Consider the following 17780-nt stretch of genomic DNA (forward strand, 5'->3'; position numbering starts at 1 on the left):
CTGGCTGGGTGCAGAATGAATAATAAGGACCAGACTCTGCCATCAATTACGCCGAGCTAAATCCAGAGCGGGCTGTTGTAAATCAAGTTATTTTAGAGTTACACAATGTAACTGGGAGCAGATTTGGCCAAAGCACCAGACTGCAAAGGTAAAACCCCACCTTTCTCCCTCTTCGTTTCACCTAAACTCTCCTTCTCTTCACGTAAGCAGCCCCATCTGCTTGCTTAGAAAAGCACACAAAGCTAAGGCCTTCCTAAGCTACCCAGAAAGAGAAATCCCACCTCTAAGCACTGCCAAATGGATCACAGATAAATTAGGTTTTTATTTGTGTCCAAAGGCAGCCCAAAAGGACCGAACAACATCTAATTTTTTTAGCAGCTATAAAAAGGTGGTGCATGAATTGCCTGGGTGCAAAGCTTGCTGGAGGAGAAGCAAAACCAAAAGACTAAGTGTTGATTAAAAAATATCAGGAAGCATATTTATATAATAAATACTGTCTCTTCTTTTTCTCTTCACATTACATGATGCTTCTCCCCCTCACACAAGCCTAATGCTTTAATCCTCCTAAATATTTGCAAATTGGCACCACATCGGATCAAGACAATACAGGGGGAAAAGCAAAGTGATGCAAGTCATGATATACTTCTTATTACAGAGATAGCATTTCACAAGATTAAAGAGGATTTTCTAGGCAATGGAGACAAATCCAGCACCAGCTTTACTGAGAAAACGTTGCAGATGCTTCACCCGTTAACATGTGGTAGTGCAAACAAAGGAGATTATCTCCTTTTCCAAATGAGCACCATCAATGTTACCATTCCATTTATTGCACATTTTCCCACTCAAGTGCTCACTTTTGAGAGGCAACATGCAGGAGGCAATGGAATTGTCTTTGAAGCAGAAAGTTGTCTAGTTGCAGCATCTGGGGAAATTATCAGTCTGGAATACTGCTCTTGGGAATATGCCACCATCCAGAGGAGGAAAAGACAAATGGGGAAAAAAAGAGCAATGCCAAGCCCTTCCATTATGGGGATTTTATGGACAATGTCCTGAGAACCTCCACTCTGGTCAACCCAGGGAGACAAAGTTGTTTGTAAACACCAGAATGTGCTATATTTTTGCCATCTTTATTCCTAATCATCAGAAACAGAAGCGCCTGAGTGAGAAACACAGAGTGTTAGGGGAAAACTAATAGGAACCTGTGCAGCAACTGCTGTCCTCCAGTGGAAACACGCCTTTGATGGCGATAGATTGGACTACAGAGCAAATGGGGGGCTTGTGTTCAACCAGGATCCTAGGACCTAGCACTTCCTAGCCTCAAACACCTTTTTATCCTGTTCATTACAGAAATGACAATATCAGGACTGTGAAGAGCCCCAGCAGTCCCAGGACACTGCTTGGTTGCAGCCCAGACCCTGCCCAGTGCCACTTCCATTTCTTCCGCTGTGCCGCTTACTCCTCTGTGGTGCTCTGCATCCAAAGCATAGGTCAACATTTCAAGCCTCATAAATGTACAGAGCTGTACAGAGAAGTGGCACAAAGGACCCATAAGAAAGCTGCTGGGACATGTGGATTCACTTTGAACTGTGGCAGATCGATGAGGATCTGGGGCTGCTCCCTGGTCAGCCAGTTCTGGCTCATGCCACAAAACTTTACCCGCAACTGCAGCCTCCAGTCAGAACCACCTGGTCTCAATTAGGATGGATTTGTGGCACTTTAAAGGGGTTTAGTGACTGCTTTAGCTGACCCTTCAGATGAAGAACTCCAAAAATCTGGCCTGGATCCTTAACAATAACGGTGCTTATCAAGGCATCCTTCCATCATCAGCCTTGCCAACTGCCTCCTGTCCGTTGTTTCTCATCAGTATTTGGATGTTTTTGCTCCAAAAGCATTGAATGTAGCAGTTGCTTCTCTGGATTCACAGAGGTAAAATGCCTGATCACATCTGCAGGCTGCTGTCTGCATCCTGACAGTAAAACTCCCAATGCAAAAAGGGGAAGTTTCATCTCTTTAAAAATCCGGTTAGAATCCAACTTGCATCTTTTTCCTGCTAAAGGCAGCAGCTATAATAATATCATTCTCCATTGTTTCCTGGCCTAGAGCAACAGTATATCAAGTGTCCCCATTGCCTGAAGCCAAGCAACAGCAGTTGCATATTGCTGAAAATCTGGGATCACAATCTCCCAGAAAAGTAGGAATATTTTGAAATTACTAGGCCAAATCTGCTCTCTGGGTTGCCACCATAAATGTTGCATTTGCACAAGTGCCAAATTTATGACGGGAACATTCTCAATGTAATTTTTACAAAATGTAATGAGTATCCATTCTAACTGGGAAAATGACATGTCCTACACAAAATATTTGTCCAATGAGTCAAAATAAGTTTAAGTTACACTTTGAAGAAGGACATAAAGACCTATTTCTCAAAGAACTTCTGCAGGAGAACATTATTTTGTACTGTTGCTCTGCCTCCCACCTCAGGCACCACAAAAAACTGGTGGCTTCTTAAAGGCAAAATGCAACTGAAAATTAGTGCAATTGGACTTGGAATAATGATAAAGGACTTGATTTCCACAGGATCCATGATCAGCAAAACTATTTAACAATCCCTGGTGAGCTGCCCACCAAAGTGGCAAAGACTTGTGTCACACCTGAAAATCTTGGCCAAGGGTACTAGAGCCTTGTAGCACTGTGGTGCAGTAAGAAATTTTCTCTATCTGTGTCCTGATAGAGGGCATGATGCAGAAAGCAGTCATTTGACTTTCATATTTGTCAAGATCATAGATCCATTAAAATTCTGGATCAGAAGCACCCCTGGGCAGTTTTTCCTTCCTGGTAGCACTGTCACAACAGCCTATTTTCCATATGTTCACACGGAGGGTAGATACTACAATAAAGAGTAACATAATGGACCACATGGACAATATGATCTGTTGGGAAAGTGCCAGTCTCTCTTCTCTGAAGGGAAATGCTTCAGGAAAGCTGCTGCTGTTCTATGGGTTAAAGGCATTTTTAGGGATAGGGAGGTCTCAGGGACAGGATAGCTGGATTTCCAGGAATTTTGGATAAAATTCAACACCAAAACTTGTTGACACACCACCAGTAAAATACCGGGCAGTACCAGGAAGAGTTGAAGAACAAAACATGGTATTATAGACTTTGCCTGCGGCTCTCTTCTTTGCCCTTCAGGAGTGGGATGGTGGGGCTAGGGTAGACCCAAAGGGGCAGCAGACAAAATGATTGAGAAGATAGAGAAACTCTTCTGTGAGGAGACATTATGTGAAAGCTGGGACTCTCTAGCTGAGGAGGAAAAAAGCAAACACAATGGTGGTTTACAAAACAGAGAAGGCAGTTGGTCAAGTGACCGTGATGTTTTCCTGGTCATCTGGCCACCTGTTTACTGTAAACTGGTCTCCACCACTTCCTACAATGCTGGAGCTAGAGATGTGATGGAATGAACGGGATTTCTGTTGAAAAAAAAAAAAGAAAATATGTTTTATAATAATTCTCCACACCCAGAGGTGTAGGACCTCTGGGGCTGGCTGTCCTGGGCAACCACATGAGCAGCAACAGCCACATCTGCGAGGGAAAAGGCAAATCCATGAGTAACAGCTCCATGAAGATACTGAAAGGATGAGGGAGGGATGCACCCATGAATACCCTGTTTAATTGCAGGCTTGAATCAAATGCCAGAAAATTGATTTAAACTTTGGAACCCCAAGATCTGGCGTTACTTTGCACTTTCTGCTTAAATCCCTAATACCTTCTCAGGTGTCAGCAGCCCAGGTTTTGGCCTCCTTCCGGGTTACCCAGCCTAGATAAACATACGTGCTGTTAAAGCTGTTTCCAGGAACGCCTTCCTCTCCCTGCAATCTCTTATCTCCCAGAGGAGACTGTCACAGGGTACTTCAAAGCTCTTTGAAAATGGCCAGGGCTCTGCCTGTAGCCCAGCAGATACAGGCGCCCTCTTCCCAAGAAGTCAACAGCCACCCCTGCGTTCGGAGCAGCCTTATCACCACCACAACAGCCAGCAGCAGGAGACTTTACCCCTCACTATCACAACCCAATCTTCTTCAGTCTTTGCTTTGCAACACGCTGCCAGTCATACCCAGATTCACCCAAGTGAGTTGTAGAAGATTATGCCAAAATGAGCAGAAAATAAAAAGGGGCGTTTTTGCTCAGCCCTGAGGAACAGGGAAGCCTGAAGCCTGCTGAGATTGTAATTAAAATGTGGAAAGGCCATGACAGAGCTCAAAAGATGGAAGAATAGGATACAGGCAGCAGAAAAATGCTGAGCACCAGGCTTCAGGCAACATGCCGTTTTGAATTAAAAATAAATAAGAAAATTGCCTAGGGGAATGCAGGGGAGGGGTGGCTGTGGAAAGAGAGAGTGATGGAGCAGGGGCTCCATCATAGTCCAAGCACTACCCCCAGATAAATCTTGTTCAGTGTTCCTCTGCTGAAAGACCATGAAGTGCAGTGAGGCAGAGGAAAATGGTACAGCTGTTTTATGGTGTTATTATCCCTGCTGAACCACGGAAGACCAAGCGCCTGCCAGGACAAATGGCAGGACACCATGAATGCAGTTCTCACTCTGTCAGCAACTTGAAAATGGAAATGCCAAAAATAAAGTCACATTTTCACTTGGAACTTGTTTTCTGCTACTGTTACGAAGCATCTCAGGGGCTGGCATCACTGGAACAGGCTGCCTAGGGAAGTGGTGGTCACCATCCCTGGAGATATGTAAAAGGCCAGCAGATGTGTCACTTAGGGCATGGTTTAGTGGTGGAGGTGGCAGTGCTGGGTGAATGGTGATCTAAGTGATTCTGTGACCGGGCTCACAGGTGGTCACAGAGAGCCCAGGGCACATACATGGCCAGGGACATTCCACCATGATAGGAAAAGTAGCACCTGTCTGGACAAGGACCATGCTTGATCCCATATCATATCTACCTCATCTATATTAGCCCAAATCTGCCACTGCTACTAAAACTATCCTCCCAGAGAGAAGGGCTTTCGAAAAATGTTTGCAGAGTGAGAAACATCAGACAGGTACATGGGAGATTCATACCAGGGGACCACAGAGACCAGCAAAATCTGAGCAGCAGGAGAGGATCAGTATTCCTCCCTCCCAGTGAAGCCAGGGGGAAAATGACACAGAGAGGCAATGTCATTATAAGTGTACCTGCAGTGCCAGAAGCTCATCAGGGATCCCTGCTTGAGTCTTTTTCAGGCTGCATAAAGTTTTACAGGTCTGCAACTCTGCTGATCTGGGTGAAATAATTCCTGCTTTGCCTCCAATAATATCAGGATCCATCTGAAATGCACAGATCTGAGGAACAAGAGATGCCTGGGGACACTCTTCAGCACTAGAGTCTGAATCAGTGCCTAATGCAGGTCTCCTTCAGCCAGGAGAGCTCCTCAGATTGGCACAGTCCCTTGCAGATCAGCAGGGCTGCTCCTCATGCTTCCTCCTCTAGACACATTTCCCTTGCTGAATAAAAAGCTGCTCCAAGCTGAGTTTTTATGCCTTTTTTCCTACACATCACTGATCTAATCATCCTGTTAAAACTTGAGAAATAAATCGGCAGTGCTGAAGAATACTCTGCCTCAGACGGTAAAATTCATTGGATTAAACAACTGCTTGTTCCCCAGGTTATACATAGAGGACTGCACTAACTGGGTAATGAACAAGCCCCAGCCATTGTATCTTCCTGCTGGCTGCCAACAATATGGGAAGCTAAGGCTTTAGAAGGTCTTATAGGATCTTGGGGCCCTGCTGTTGGCCTGAAACTCATCCTGCTCTTTCAAAAACATTAAATAGACTGGGACAGTCAGGCTGATTGATGCCAGAACCTACCTCATCCCACATCCTGTCTCTAGTCAGCACAGATGCTTAAGGACAGAATGTAAGAACCAAGCAAAGGCTGAGTGACTTTTCCCTATTGTGTACAATGATTTTTCCTCACAGCTTCCAGCTATCCACAGCTTTGAGACTTCCTAAAGAAAAAGTTGTATTTTAACAGCCTTGGGGCTGTTCATTTCCTCATGCATTATTCTAATTGCACATTTAATCTGCTTATGACTAAAGTAGGTAAAAGTAGCGTCTATCACTCCCCATAGCCCCAGAGTCCCTTTGCCAGTTCTCCTGAGGTTTACAACGGTTCACTCTTTCCTGAGTAGCTGTTTTTCCTCTCTCCTCACCTTGCTGTATGCCAGGGCAACACTTAAGGCAGAAGTTGAGATCTCTTTTGCACATGTTCTGAACTCATCAATTACTAGAGCTCAGAAAGGTTGCTCCATTGTACGGGCACTCACATGCTTCAGCAAGCTGCAGTGTTTAAGGATAATACATGAGAACATTAGGTCAGCTCCATGTGGTCATACAAAAATCCCACCTCCTGGAGCAGTGCCCCCACTCTCTGCGGTCAGTAAGTGGTGTCTAGCAAGAAAATCAAAGGCAAAGTAAGAGTGTGGTGAAGTGTCCTTACAGACACCTTGTAAGGACAAACTGTCACGTTTGTCAATGTCTCAGCTTTAGTCAACCTTCAATTACACCCTAGAAGTATCTCCAGTCCACTAAACACAGGGGGAGAAATGGTAAAAGTGACTTTTTTCACCATTAACAACAAAAAAAAATCGTATTTTTCCTATCAGTTTAATTTCATATGAAAGAAAGGAAAGTCCTCTCTTGGGATCTCCCATCCATCACAAACCATCAGTTATTTCAGCATTTCTGGGAAACCTTATGTACAGTGGGCTTACTTCAGTATGCCCTTATCAGCTCAGCTGCCAGCCCATCCAGTATCTGAAGCAGGGCAGCTGAAGGAACCTTTTGATCACAGCATCACATCCAGGCACAAAGTTACTGTAGGGCAAAGGATGACCTCAACTGCCTTAGCCTTGTCCAGACACCAGGATGCACAAGGCAGCAGCCACCCCCCAGCTGAAAAGCAGTGCCCCACAGGTAGCAGAAGGATTTTTGTGCCAGGATATGGCAACAGGAGGTTCTGGACTCCAAGTTAGCACAGCTCCTTTTCCGGCAAAGTCAGCATGCAAAGGTGGGGTGATTTGGTCTCCAGCCAGCACACCCTGACTACTCCAGTGCCTGCAGCACAGAAACCCCATGGAAGCAATTCTCTGAAGGCACCAGCCAGGACAGTGGTGACTCATCACCAGGTATCACCAGGAAGGAGCCCACTAGCAAGCTGGGCTCTTGGGCAGGGTCACTGTGCTGCAGGCACAACCAGGTGAACCAGCCTCCCAGCAGTGCCAGCCTGGCACTTATCAAAGAGAAGTCAAGGCTTTGTTCCAGTGAGGAACCAACCATGAGAAAGAGGAACTGCACTGATCTCCTTCCTCTACTTTGTGCAGGTTGTGTGCATTCCCATAGTTGAAAATGCCTTGGCCTCACATGTGAGGCCAACCTCACATGCCACCCTCAGTGTGCCTACTCCTCTCAGCTCCCAGAAAAAACAAACACCACGGGGACAGTTTACCAAGCTTGGCTGGTCCAGAGCAAAGCTCCTTCTCTGGCAGAGTTTTGGAGCAGGACACTGGACCCATGGGAATGCCTGGAGGTTGAGATGCTGTTCCCCACTCAGCTAACACAGTGGCACTGAAGGCTGAAAGGCTTCTGTGCCACAGCCATCCAGCTCCTGGGCACTAACAACCACACTCACCTTGGCCCCAACGTGAGGGACAGGACCCAGAATGGAGTGGCAATACCTGTGGTGCCAAAAAGGAACAGGTTTTGCTCTTCCAAAAAGGCCTCTGGCTCCTCCAGAACATGTGGCACATGCAGCAGGTAAAACACCCCAGTTGTGCTGTGCTCCCTGCTGCTCACCCCACTTCCAGGGCCAGGAACAATGAGCCTGTCTGTGCCTCACAGGGTCACAGCAAGATGCTGCTGTGTTGGCAGGGAGACAGAAAGCTAACCTTTGTACCCTTCCCACCCAGCCCAGCCCCCTGGGGATGGGGCAGTGCAGGGAAAAGGCTGTATTCTCTGGACCGAGGTGTTTTGCTGGGGCACTGGGTATTGGAATAGTGCACAATGCCCTCCAGCCTCCTTGAGCAGGCAGCAGAGGCAGACACATACACAGGTCAGAATTTATTTCCAAATACCTCATTTATATCATTCTCACATGAAATATTTCTTTTGGAATATAGCCTACACTTAAAAAACAGAAGAGAGATTTTTTTTATAAGGCACATCAGATTATAGACTAATAGAGACATCTCCCCCTCATTTATGCTCATAAAATACTGGTAATTTTAAAAGTAAGATTTCTAAAACCTAGACCCTGTGTAGCCCCATGTAGAGCAGTATCCATAGAGTTATTAGACCTCAGTTTACACACACCTAGTAAAGGGCTATAATAAGTTGTATATAAATCACATCTTCAGAAACAGTCACAGCTGGCTACATTCAAAAGTAATGCTACTCCAGACTATGAAACAGGCTGCTTATAAAGGGTAACCTACTGCTCACAGTTCAGCATGATACCAAGCAGTATGATCTTGCAGAGGAAATGTTGTTATTTTTGTAAATGGAAGCTGCTCAGATTCAAGCCTGTCTCCTCCTCAAACCTATGCTTTTGAGCGACTGAGACTGCTTTTTTACAGAGAAGCAAAGCACCCAAGAGAAAGCTAGCTTTTTGTCCAAGATGTTGGCATGACTGTGTATCTGAAATCCTGTCAAAGTATTTGGTAAGAAATATAAAGGCTCAGATGTTAACTTCAGGACCAGTAAACATTAAACCATTACCAACCAGATGCAACCAAGTCAAATGCATCCAGCTTCTGTGCTATGGAAACTGTTTTTCCAGGCTCTTCCAGTGCAGAAGCCAACATATTTTTATTGAATTAGGCCCTAGGTAAAGATTTCCATCCCATTTTTAAGTTCTCAGTGATGGAACATTACCCATTCTGCACTCATTCTTCTGTAGAGAAGGAAAAAATACTGTCTGTGGAGCCTATGCCAATAGCCCAGAATCCATTTACATAGTGTCATTTTCCTTAATGGGCCAGGAGGTAAACTGTAGTCAGCTTTATCAACTGAAATGGCCTCCACAGTTCTTTATATCAGACATTGATTCATTTCTGATGAAAAAAGGTTCTGGCCTTCTGTCACGACAGTTTAGTTTAAGAATAAGGAAAAGGTCACTTCAAGGCTAGGGCCAAAAGGGAAAAAAAAAGAAATATAATTTGATCTTGAACTACCTAGGGGAGGGAAAAAAAGTAATTGTGGCCATAAAAAGGCAGACAGACAGCACAAACTAAAAATTCTGCAGAACAGGTTTAAATACTGGTCCTTGCAGAGAATCACATTATCATTCGGGTCTCTCCAACTCACTAGAACCGCAATTAGGCTTAGAGTTCAGTAGTTCTCAGACTCAGTCAGAGAAGAGGTCACACTCAGCTCTATGTTGATCTCTCAGCTACATTTTAGGCACATTTTGATTAATCTGTTGGACTGATCTGGGAAAAAAAAAAGAATTATCAGTTACATTTTGGGGATGGCCTCAGATAATTCCACAACTATGAACTTGGACAAGATTCAACCACAAGTGACTGTTGCCTTTAGAAGAAAACATTAACTTGGTTGGAAACAGCATCATGAAGAGGATGCAGCAGCCTTAGTTTCTAGAGTCCAGTTTGTTATAAATCTCAATCTGCCTGACTTGTTATTTGTTTAGCAGCCTTAAAAGGTAAAGTGGGGCATCCTGAAATTCTTGGCTGTAGACTTAAAACCAGATGTGGTTTATATGGTGCTGCACAGGTATTTGTTACATTGCTTAGAAAAAAAAATTAAAAACCCCAACACAACAGTATTTACATTCCTTTGAGCTGAAATAGATGAACTGTCGTCATGTCTGCAAAAACACAGAGGAAATCGCCACTGCTCGAGGTAGCGAGTTAAAGCTTGGTCATGTTCTTGGGCTTCCACTCAGCTTCCTGGGAAAGGCAGGGAAAGGAGGACAGAAAGGACTTTCTGCAAGTCAGGAGGTAACAAATGAGATGTCAGCTCCATAAGGGATTAGGTTCCTTCACCACAAGCTGAAGGTATATGCATGACCTTTTTAACCATGGCATTTGCGTATAGATTACACCTCTTGCATGCCCTTTTAAAAGTGATCCCTTAGAGCATGGGCTTGGGAAGACACAAAAGAGAGCAGGAGTGGGGTTTTAAAGCTACAAATATCAGTTAGGAGGCACAGTGTTATTTTTCCCTTTGATCGTCCATGTACAGAGCTCTACATTTCCACCGCTGCTTGTGCGTTCCTCCTGCAAAGCCCTGGCAGTGAAGGCCTCTGTTATGCTCCTCCCCATCACATACCCCTTACAACAGAAGAAGTTGAATCCTTTGGACAAATCCTTCTACGCTCACAGACACGTGGTGCTTTTTTTTTTCCTTAATGAGAAGTTCTGGTCACAAAACCGGGTGCCAGACCTGATATATAGCAATTACTTAACTAAGAATCCTTCCGCAACCCTCAAAAGGGCAACCGAGTCATCCAGTAGCAACATATACACATACATACAGATCTACACTATACACTCGAGACGACACAAATCAAGATTTCAGCTAATATAGCCTCTATTGATTTCCTCAGAGCAGCACTCAGGTCCTTGCAACCCCTATACAAAACAGCAGTATTTCTTCCACCAGGATTTGGAGAGGTTTTTCATCTTGTCTGGAGTCCTACATTTGGATTTCTTTGGTTGCTGCTGGGTATCCGAGTACTGAATACCAGCCACGATAGCTGCATCAAAGACCTCCTTGAGGTTTTTCTGAGTCAAAGCGGAGCACTCGATGTAGGACGCGGCTTTTATTTCCTCAGCACAGAGCTTTGCAGCCTCCTCCGACACTGGCTTTTCTTTGCACTTGTCCAGCTCAATGAGGACTTTGACATCCTCCCGGAGGTCTGACTGTGTCCCAACCAGGATGATGGGTGCCTTGGGGCAGTGGCAGCGAATTTCGGGAACCCACTTCTCACTCACGTTCTGGAAGGACGAAGGGCTCACCACGCTGAAGCACAGCAAGAAGATGTCCGTGTTGGTGTAGCACAGAGGCCTGAGCTTGTCGAATTCATCCTGCACAGAAACAAAACTGTGTTAGGACTCTACAGAAAGAGCAGCTCTAGCCTGCCACAGCCATCTTGACAGGCACCCAGACCACTCAGCAAGGTGTGATACAAGCAGAAGCCACCTGTACCCAGCCTGAGGTCTCGTGGCTGCCAGCCAGCAGGCACCCTGCCACCATGGGGCACACAGGACAAAGGTGGTGGCTACCCCACGTACCTGAGATTTTCCAACTAATGCTGCAGGTTATTTCAAGTGCTTAAATATTTCCTTTGCTCTTTGCCCCACTTCAGCAAAGAAGCAAAGCTCTGGGAAGTGAGTTACAGCACACAGAGCCACACACTGAAGAGGGAAAGAGCACCTTCTCCGGGCCCACCCTTTCTAGGGTGAGTCAGGGAGCAGCTCTGAGGAGGAGCACGCTACCTCAAAGCTGTTCTGCCGACAGACGCAGGCAAGGGCAAAGCAGACAGATATGCAGCAGCATGTGTACCTTTCCAGGTACCTTTCCTGGAGCTGACTTTTAAGCTGGTAACTACTCAGCAACATCCTACAGGATATGGGAATAATTTGCCCGCCATTGTGCCCAGGGATTTAAATCTGATGGGAGCAATAATGACTTACAATGTGCAGGCTTAACATGCCAATGGCATAGAGTAAGAGCTTTACCTTTCCCTCCCACCCATGCCACATCAAACAAACTGCACACAGGCCTCCCAGCACTACCCTTCTGGGTTTTAATTTTTTTTCTTTTAGTGCAAACTCTAGCAAAGCAAGGCCCTTTTCCAGCTTCAGGACGCAGCCACAAGAAAGTCAAACACCTCACTGTAACAAAGGTGTGCTGATCCTCAGGGAAGAATGCAGCTAGAAGCAAGAGTTACTCCAGGCAGACTGCTTTTATGCTGACAGCAGGATAAAACCAGGGTAACACTAGCAGCCTGAACAGGTAGGATTTGCCTCAGCGGCAATGACATTTTAATTAAAATGGACCATGTTCTCAAATGCTTGGAATTGAAAATGCACAGAAACATAAAGCTGAATTTATCTCTCAGTTTACTGATGAATTGCAAGTAGCATGTTAATTTTTGAGATGTGAAATTTTGCTTTAAAGCCTCTGGAGGCCCAGCATACGCAGTTTAAAGCCCCCTGGAAGCCTCAGAAATCTTGCTCTGCTCAAATGAATTTTTTGCAGCAGTATCTGAGACACATTTATAGAACAGCAGTCAAGAACACGAGATTCATTAGCTCTCCTGATTCTCAAAGCCTCAGAGGAAACCAGGCTCTCACTGCTCATCTCAAGAAAAAGCCCACATTTACTGAGAGATGCTGCTCTGAACAACAGGGTTGTTTGCAGAAAGGCACCTTGCCATGTAATTGCCTCTCTTTGCTACATGAGAAACCTCAAAAGGGCTCAATTCAATGGGCTTGGAAGCAAACTCCAGATCTGAAGGATATTTACTAAGATGAAATAGTTCCCTTTATATCTTAAGTACACTCCTGCCATTTCAATGGTAGGCATATGGCCTGCAGGGACTCTACACCTCTTTGGGCTAGTGATGCTGAAATAGAATTTCCCACTGCCTGGAGTGCTTTTTTTAGCTCCAGATTTCAGGAGCCATCTCCCAGCAGCAGTTTATCAAAGTATCCAGCCAGGAATCTTTTACTCAGAACAATTTCTCTCAGTTTAGATAACCCCTTCACTCTAAAGGCAGTAACTTTACCCATTCCAGCTGCACTTGGGCAGCCAGAGCAAACACCTTAACCATTAAGGGCAGAGAAGGCAAGGTGTGACAGGGCTTGTTCATCCCTCCTGCAGCTTGCAGCTGCATTTCCACAGGCACTGCACGTCCACAGGCTGTCACCCGATGGCGATTTCACCTGCCATGCTCTGCATATGAACATGCACAGCCAAGACTGTTGCAGTACCACCCCATCTCTTCAGCAGGGCCCAAAATCACGGGACAGTTCTGCTGCTTGACTTCATATCACTACCTGCAGAAGGCTGTTTGTAGGATTTTCACTCTGGTTTGTAAGGCACGCTGCTGTCTACTGCCGCACAGCCATTAAAACCCTGTTCTAAGTAGGGCACCCAGTTACTACTCATCTAAATAGGTTTGTATGTTAAGACCACTGAGATTTTTCAGTGTGGTTTTGGTGAAGGCATAGATCTAGATCCACAAAGCTGCACAGGACCCTAACTCTCACTGCCTTCAAATGCAGTGAGGTAGCAAAATAATTTTGGCTACTTTTAGTTATCCAGCCTCAACCTCCGGCAAGCAGTGTTGCACACTGCTCAGTGTGGTACAAGCCTGTGTCTTCCAGAAAATCTGAGGTGATAAGACATGGGCTCTTTTTATGTCTCAGGCAAAGTAGGAGAAAGCAGCATCAGACACCCTCATCTCCTCAGGCTGTAGATTACAGCAAACCTCAGCTTTGCAGCAGCAACACTTTCTGAACAGGTGGGAATGAAGAATACGAAGCCTCCACGGACAACACCCAGTAGTACTTCTTTCCCCCTCCAGCTTCTATCCCTTCAAAAACAGTCTCTATCTCTGGACACCTACAGCTGTGGTTGCTTTGCGTGTGTACATGCCAAACACCCTAATTCTTAAACACGCAGTTATTTAGTAAAAATAAAGACAGTGACAACCGCCCAAAGAGAAAGCCAGGTGGCTGATGAATCCCCAATATGCTCAGCCTTTCTAGTCAGGCTAAACAGAGCTGCAGCTTGAGCCAGCACAGCAGCAGCCTGTGCCCAGCCCCTACATGGAGGCACAGCACGTCCCCCACCCTTCAAGACAGGCAAAGCAGTGAGTTAAGCAGCAGTAAAAATGACAGCAGATAATAACATGATCAAACACTGGGAATACTTTCAAATCCATGAAGTCATTTGCAGGGCTACTTTGCGCAACACCAACAACTTCTCCCCTCCCACTGTCACTTAAATCAAGTAAAGTGACTCCACTGACCTGACCAGCTGTGTCACAGAGCTGAAGTCTCACCGGCTTGCCATCGACAGACACAACAGCTTTGGGAGAGAAAGGAGGGAGGGAGGAAAGCTATAGTGAATTCAACTTTACATGTTTTCCGTTAAAGAAAAAAATCGAAAAAAGTAAGATTTACCATCCCTCAGCTCTTACAACCTTTTCTTCAATTATTTTAAATTTAACAGCTTAGCAGAGATGGAAGGGAGTCTGTATATAACACGCGGGCGCACACAAGCCCTTTCCGATTCATTGTACTACGAGGGATGAGTTAGGCAGTGACGGCACAGGTCCTCCGCAGGCAGCGTGGAGAGCGAGCCCGGCAGTCCGAGATATTCTTCTGCTACAGAGGTTTAGCTTTATTTCCTCGTACACATTCAGCACGCCCAGGGCACGAAAAGCTCCCGCTGAACCGCAGAGAAACCCCCGGACTTCCCCCTTTGTAAGGGCGAGACAAGGCGAGTATTTAAACCTGCCCTTTAGGCGCTTCCGATGTCCCCGAGAGCGCTAAGCTTTCCACCGGAGAGCTCCCAATTAAAGCCCGGCTCTGGCCGGGCACGACAGCCGCTGCCAGCCCGGCTCCGTTACACCGGAGACCGGCCGGTGCTGCTGGCTGCGATGGCAGCCTGACATCGGTCCAGCTCCCCATAAATACATCATGAAATCGCCCAACCTGGCCACCGCGCCCCGGCCCCGGGAGCGGCACGGGCGGGACGCGCCGCTCCCCAGGACGGCAGAACCCCCTCCCGCCGCCCCGGTGCCCGCGGCCGCGCCGGTCACTTACCGGAGAAGTTGTCGAAGGCGGTGGGGATGTACTCGGTGGGGTACCCGTTCGTGGTGTAGCTCACCACCAGGCTGGTCTTCCCAACCGCGCCGTCCCCCACCAGAACGCACTTGATGCTGCGCCGCGGCTCGGACCCCGCTCCGGCCCCAGCTCCGGCCACGGCCCCGGACCCCGCCGCCCGGCAGCGGCCGCCCAGCGCGGCTCCCAGCGCCGCCGCCGCCCGCCCGCTGCGCACCCTGCGCGGGGGCACCGGCGGCACCTCGCAGCCGCCCGGCGGCACCGGCTTGCTGATGTATCCCGCCTCGCCCTCCTGCTGCGGCGGCATCCGCGCGGCCACGCAGAGCCCCACGGCCCGGGGGGCGGCACGCTGCCCGGGGCCGCCGACCGGGGGGCGGCGAGGCGCGGCGGCGGGCGAGCGGTGCGGAGCCCCGGCGGGCCGGCAGGAGCGGCGCGACCGGCGCGAAGCCAGCCCCGGCGGCGCTGGCGGGTCCCGGGCGCGGGGGGTGGCGGCGGCTCCCGGCGCGGCGGCGGCTCCCGGTGGCTCTGCTACCGCCGCGCCCCGCGCGCCAGAGTCGCGGCCGCCGGCCCCGCGCCGCCGCGTGACATAGCCGGCGCGGGGAGGAGCCGGCGCCGCGCGGCACGGCCCGGCACGGCCGCCAGGCGGCGCCGCAGCGCCCCACCCGCACGCACCGATGGCCGCGGGCGGCAGAGGGGGCGGGCCCCACCGCGCGGGGGCGCCCCTGATTGGCCCGCTCGCCCCGGCGCGCAGCGCCATTGGCTGGGTTGGATGGAGGGGGCGGTGCCGCCCGGCCGGTCGGGGCTCGCGCCCGCCCTTGCCCGCGGAGCTGCCGTGAGGGCCCGGCCAGGCGGCCCGGGGGACGTCGCTCCACTCGCTGTGGGGGAGCCGTCGGGCTGGGCGGGGCAGGAGAGCCCCGAGGGCTCCACGGGTGCGCTCGGCGTGTTTGCCGCGGGAGCCGCTGAGTGAGCTTGCACCTGCGCGCTTGGGGAGGGGTAAACTGAGCCGTGCGCCGTGGGAAAGGGGGCACCTCATTTTTAGCACCTTTGAAATAAGTTGGCCATGGAAAGTTTTGCAGTAAAACACTGAAAATAAAAGGCTGATGAATAGTCTGGCTCTGTTCTCAATTGGAAACGTTGTTAATGCATTTCTTATGGGAACTGTAAAGGCACCGTGCAAGTACGAACCACACCACCTGGAGAATCTGGGATGGCTCATTTGACAGGCAGTAAGTGCATATATCCCAGCTTACCCAAATCAGTGCTGATAAGTCTATGGCAGAGCCGAGATTTCACTTTGCCATTTTTAGCATCACTGAGTTGCCAATGAGTCCTGTTTCCCCATTTCTCTCAGTGAGTGGAAACCCATGTGAGGCAGCACATGCTGTATTTCCTGTGGTCACTGGAGCTGACATCTTCCCCATCCTTTAAACCCTGGAGACTGTGGGCTGACCACCAAAGGCCGTGAAAAAGCTCACGTCTCATGGAAAAAGCACTCTGTACAGCTGATCCTTTCCTAAGTGTCCTGCCTTCTTTCACGGGAAGAGTCACTATGGCTCTCCATAGGGCCATGGCTCTTTTGCACACAGACATTTTGGACATTCCAAAGCAGGGCCAAAGCCAAGGTCCTCCCTGGCTGAAAGCAGCTGCCAAAACCCCAAGGCTGGATACGCTCTGCATGCAATTGAAGGTGTAGGGTAGAAACAACTCCCTGGAGCCCCATGCTGGCTCAGCAGCACCCACTCCCTGCAGGGAGCACAGCCAGGCAGGGATGGAGCACAGCAATCAGCAGAGCATAGAAGCTCAGTGTGACCCTCGTGCCCCAAGACCATAGGGGCCATTGACCCTCCTGTGGGACATCCCAGTCTTGCAGAATTATCTTCCATTAAATGAACAGAGATGGTGCTGCCACATACAGCAATAGCCCCAGGGAGAGCCATCACAGGGCAACTGGCTACAACCAAGAAACATTTTCCCATTGGGTGCTTTCATATATTTATCCCTCTGTGATGAAGCCTGTGAGAGATCACCCAGACAGCTAAGCTCTGCCAAGGTAGAACGACTGGAGCAGGAGCCTGCCTGCACTCAAGGCTTATACTAAAATAACAGAAATGGCTTAATTCATACCTTTAGTTATTTTGGTACAAGTCCTTGTGGGGAAGCTGAAGTTAGAACAAAAGCATTCTATTTTAATTTAGTGTAATTATAGCCTGTCTACCTAGAAAAGCTGGATTGCTTTAACAATACTACTGCAGCTAATTCCCTAGGGTATGGATGCAGTTGTGCCAGGATAATGCTAATTTGGTTTATTCTTGTCAGGAAAGGGAAAAACATTATGTGTGCATTGCAGGCTCACTTTGTGAACAGCTGCAGCTGTTTGAAAGGTTACCTCCAAGGCATCTTGTTGCCACACTTATTCTTGGGTGTGCCGCCTCCATAGCAGAGCCTTACAGCAAGTGTGCTCTACAGCCACCTGGCTGCAAAATCACAGCGTTTAATTCACTATTAGGCACCTTCAGCCCAGCAGGTGTTCCACTGAAAGACCTGAGATTACTGTGTGGCTGCTGTGCTGTAATGGTGAGGGAGCTCAGAGCTATCTGTGGTGTGATAACATCCTGAGTGGTGATGGTGTTTCAGCAGAATAAGCTCAGTATTAGAGTGATGCAGGCAACAAATCACATCCCTGAGCAAAGTCAGGTACCAACCCCAGTACCAAAAATTGCCATAGGTTCTCCTTTTCCTTAAAGTGAGACAAAAGGAAAATGGATTAATTGCGCAGAGGTTTGAATTGAAAACAAGTCACTTTCCAGTAAAACTCTGAAAGGTAGTCAGGCTCTGCATAAAACAAGGAATATCTTCAGTCTCTTCTGGTGAACTGCTTGGAGCATGGAGACTGGATACTGCTGCTTCTGGTG

General features: G+C 48.2%; 1 protein-coding gene across 1 annotated transcript; it reads right to left on the reverse strand.

Moving 5' to 3' along the window:
* Positions 1–8095: 8095 nt before the first annotated feature.
* On the reverse strand, positions 8096–15207 carry RHOU (ras homolog family member U). The gene is made up of 3 exons (XM_033055832.1): positions 14851–15207; positions 14052–14110; positions 8096–11097 (listed from the first exon to the last, which is right to left on the reverse strand). The coding sequence occupies exons 1-3, from the start codon at positions 15173–15175 to the stop codon at positions 10642–10644; spliced, it is 840 nt and encodes a 279-aa protein (XP_032911723.1). The 5' UTR covers positions 15176–15207; the 3' UTR covers positions 8096–10641.
* Positions 15208–17780: the final 2573 nt, after the last annotated feature.

Source organism: Catharus ustulatus, chromosome 3, assembly GCF_009819885.2.
Source record: "Catharus ustulatus isolate bCatUst1 chromosome 3, bCatUst1.pri.v2, whole genome shotgun sequence".
NCBI classification, from domain to species: domain Eukaryota; kingdom Metazoa; phylum Chordata; class Aves; order Passeriformes; family Turdidae; genus Catharus; species Catharus ustulatus.

Bases quoted from the DNA above. Each gene is read 5' to 3' on its own strand.
- RHOU (XM_033055832.1), bottom strand. From the start codon at position 15,175: ATGCCGCCGCAGCAGGAGGGCGAGGCGGGATACATCAGCAAGCCGGTG. The intron at 14,111-14,850 runs GTAAGTGACCGG...TCTCTCCCAAAG, and splicing joins CGCCTTCGACAACTTCTCCG to CTGTTGTGTCTGTCGATGGC. The intron at 11,098-14,051 runs GTCAGTGGAGTC...GTTTCTGTGCAG, and splicing joins TCTGTGACACAGCTGGTCAG to GATGAATTCGACAAGCTCAG.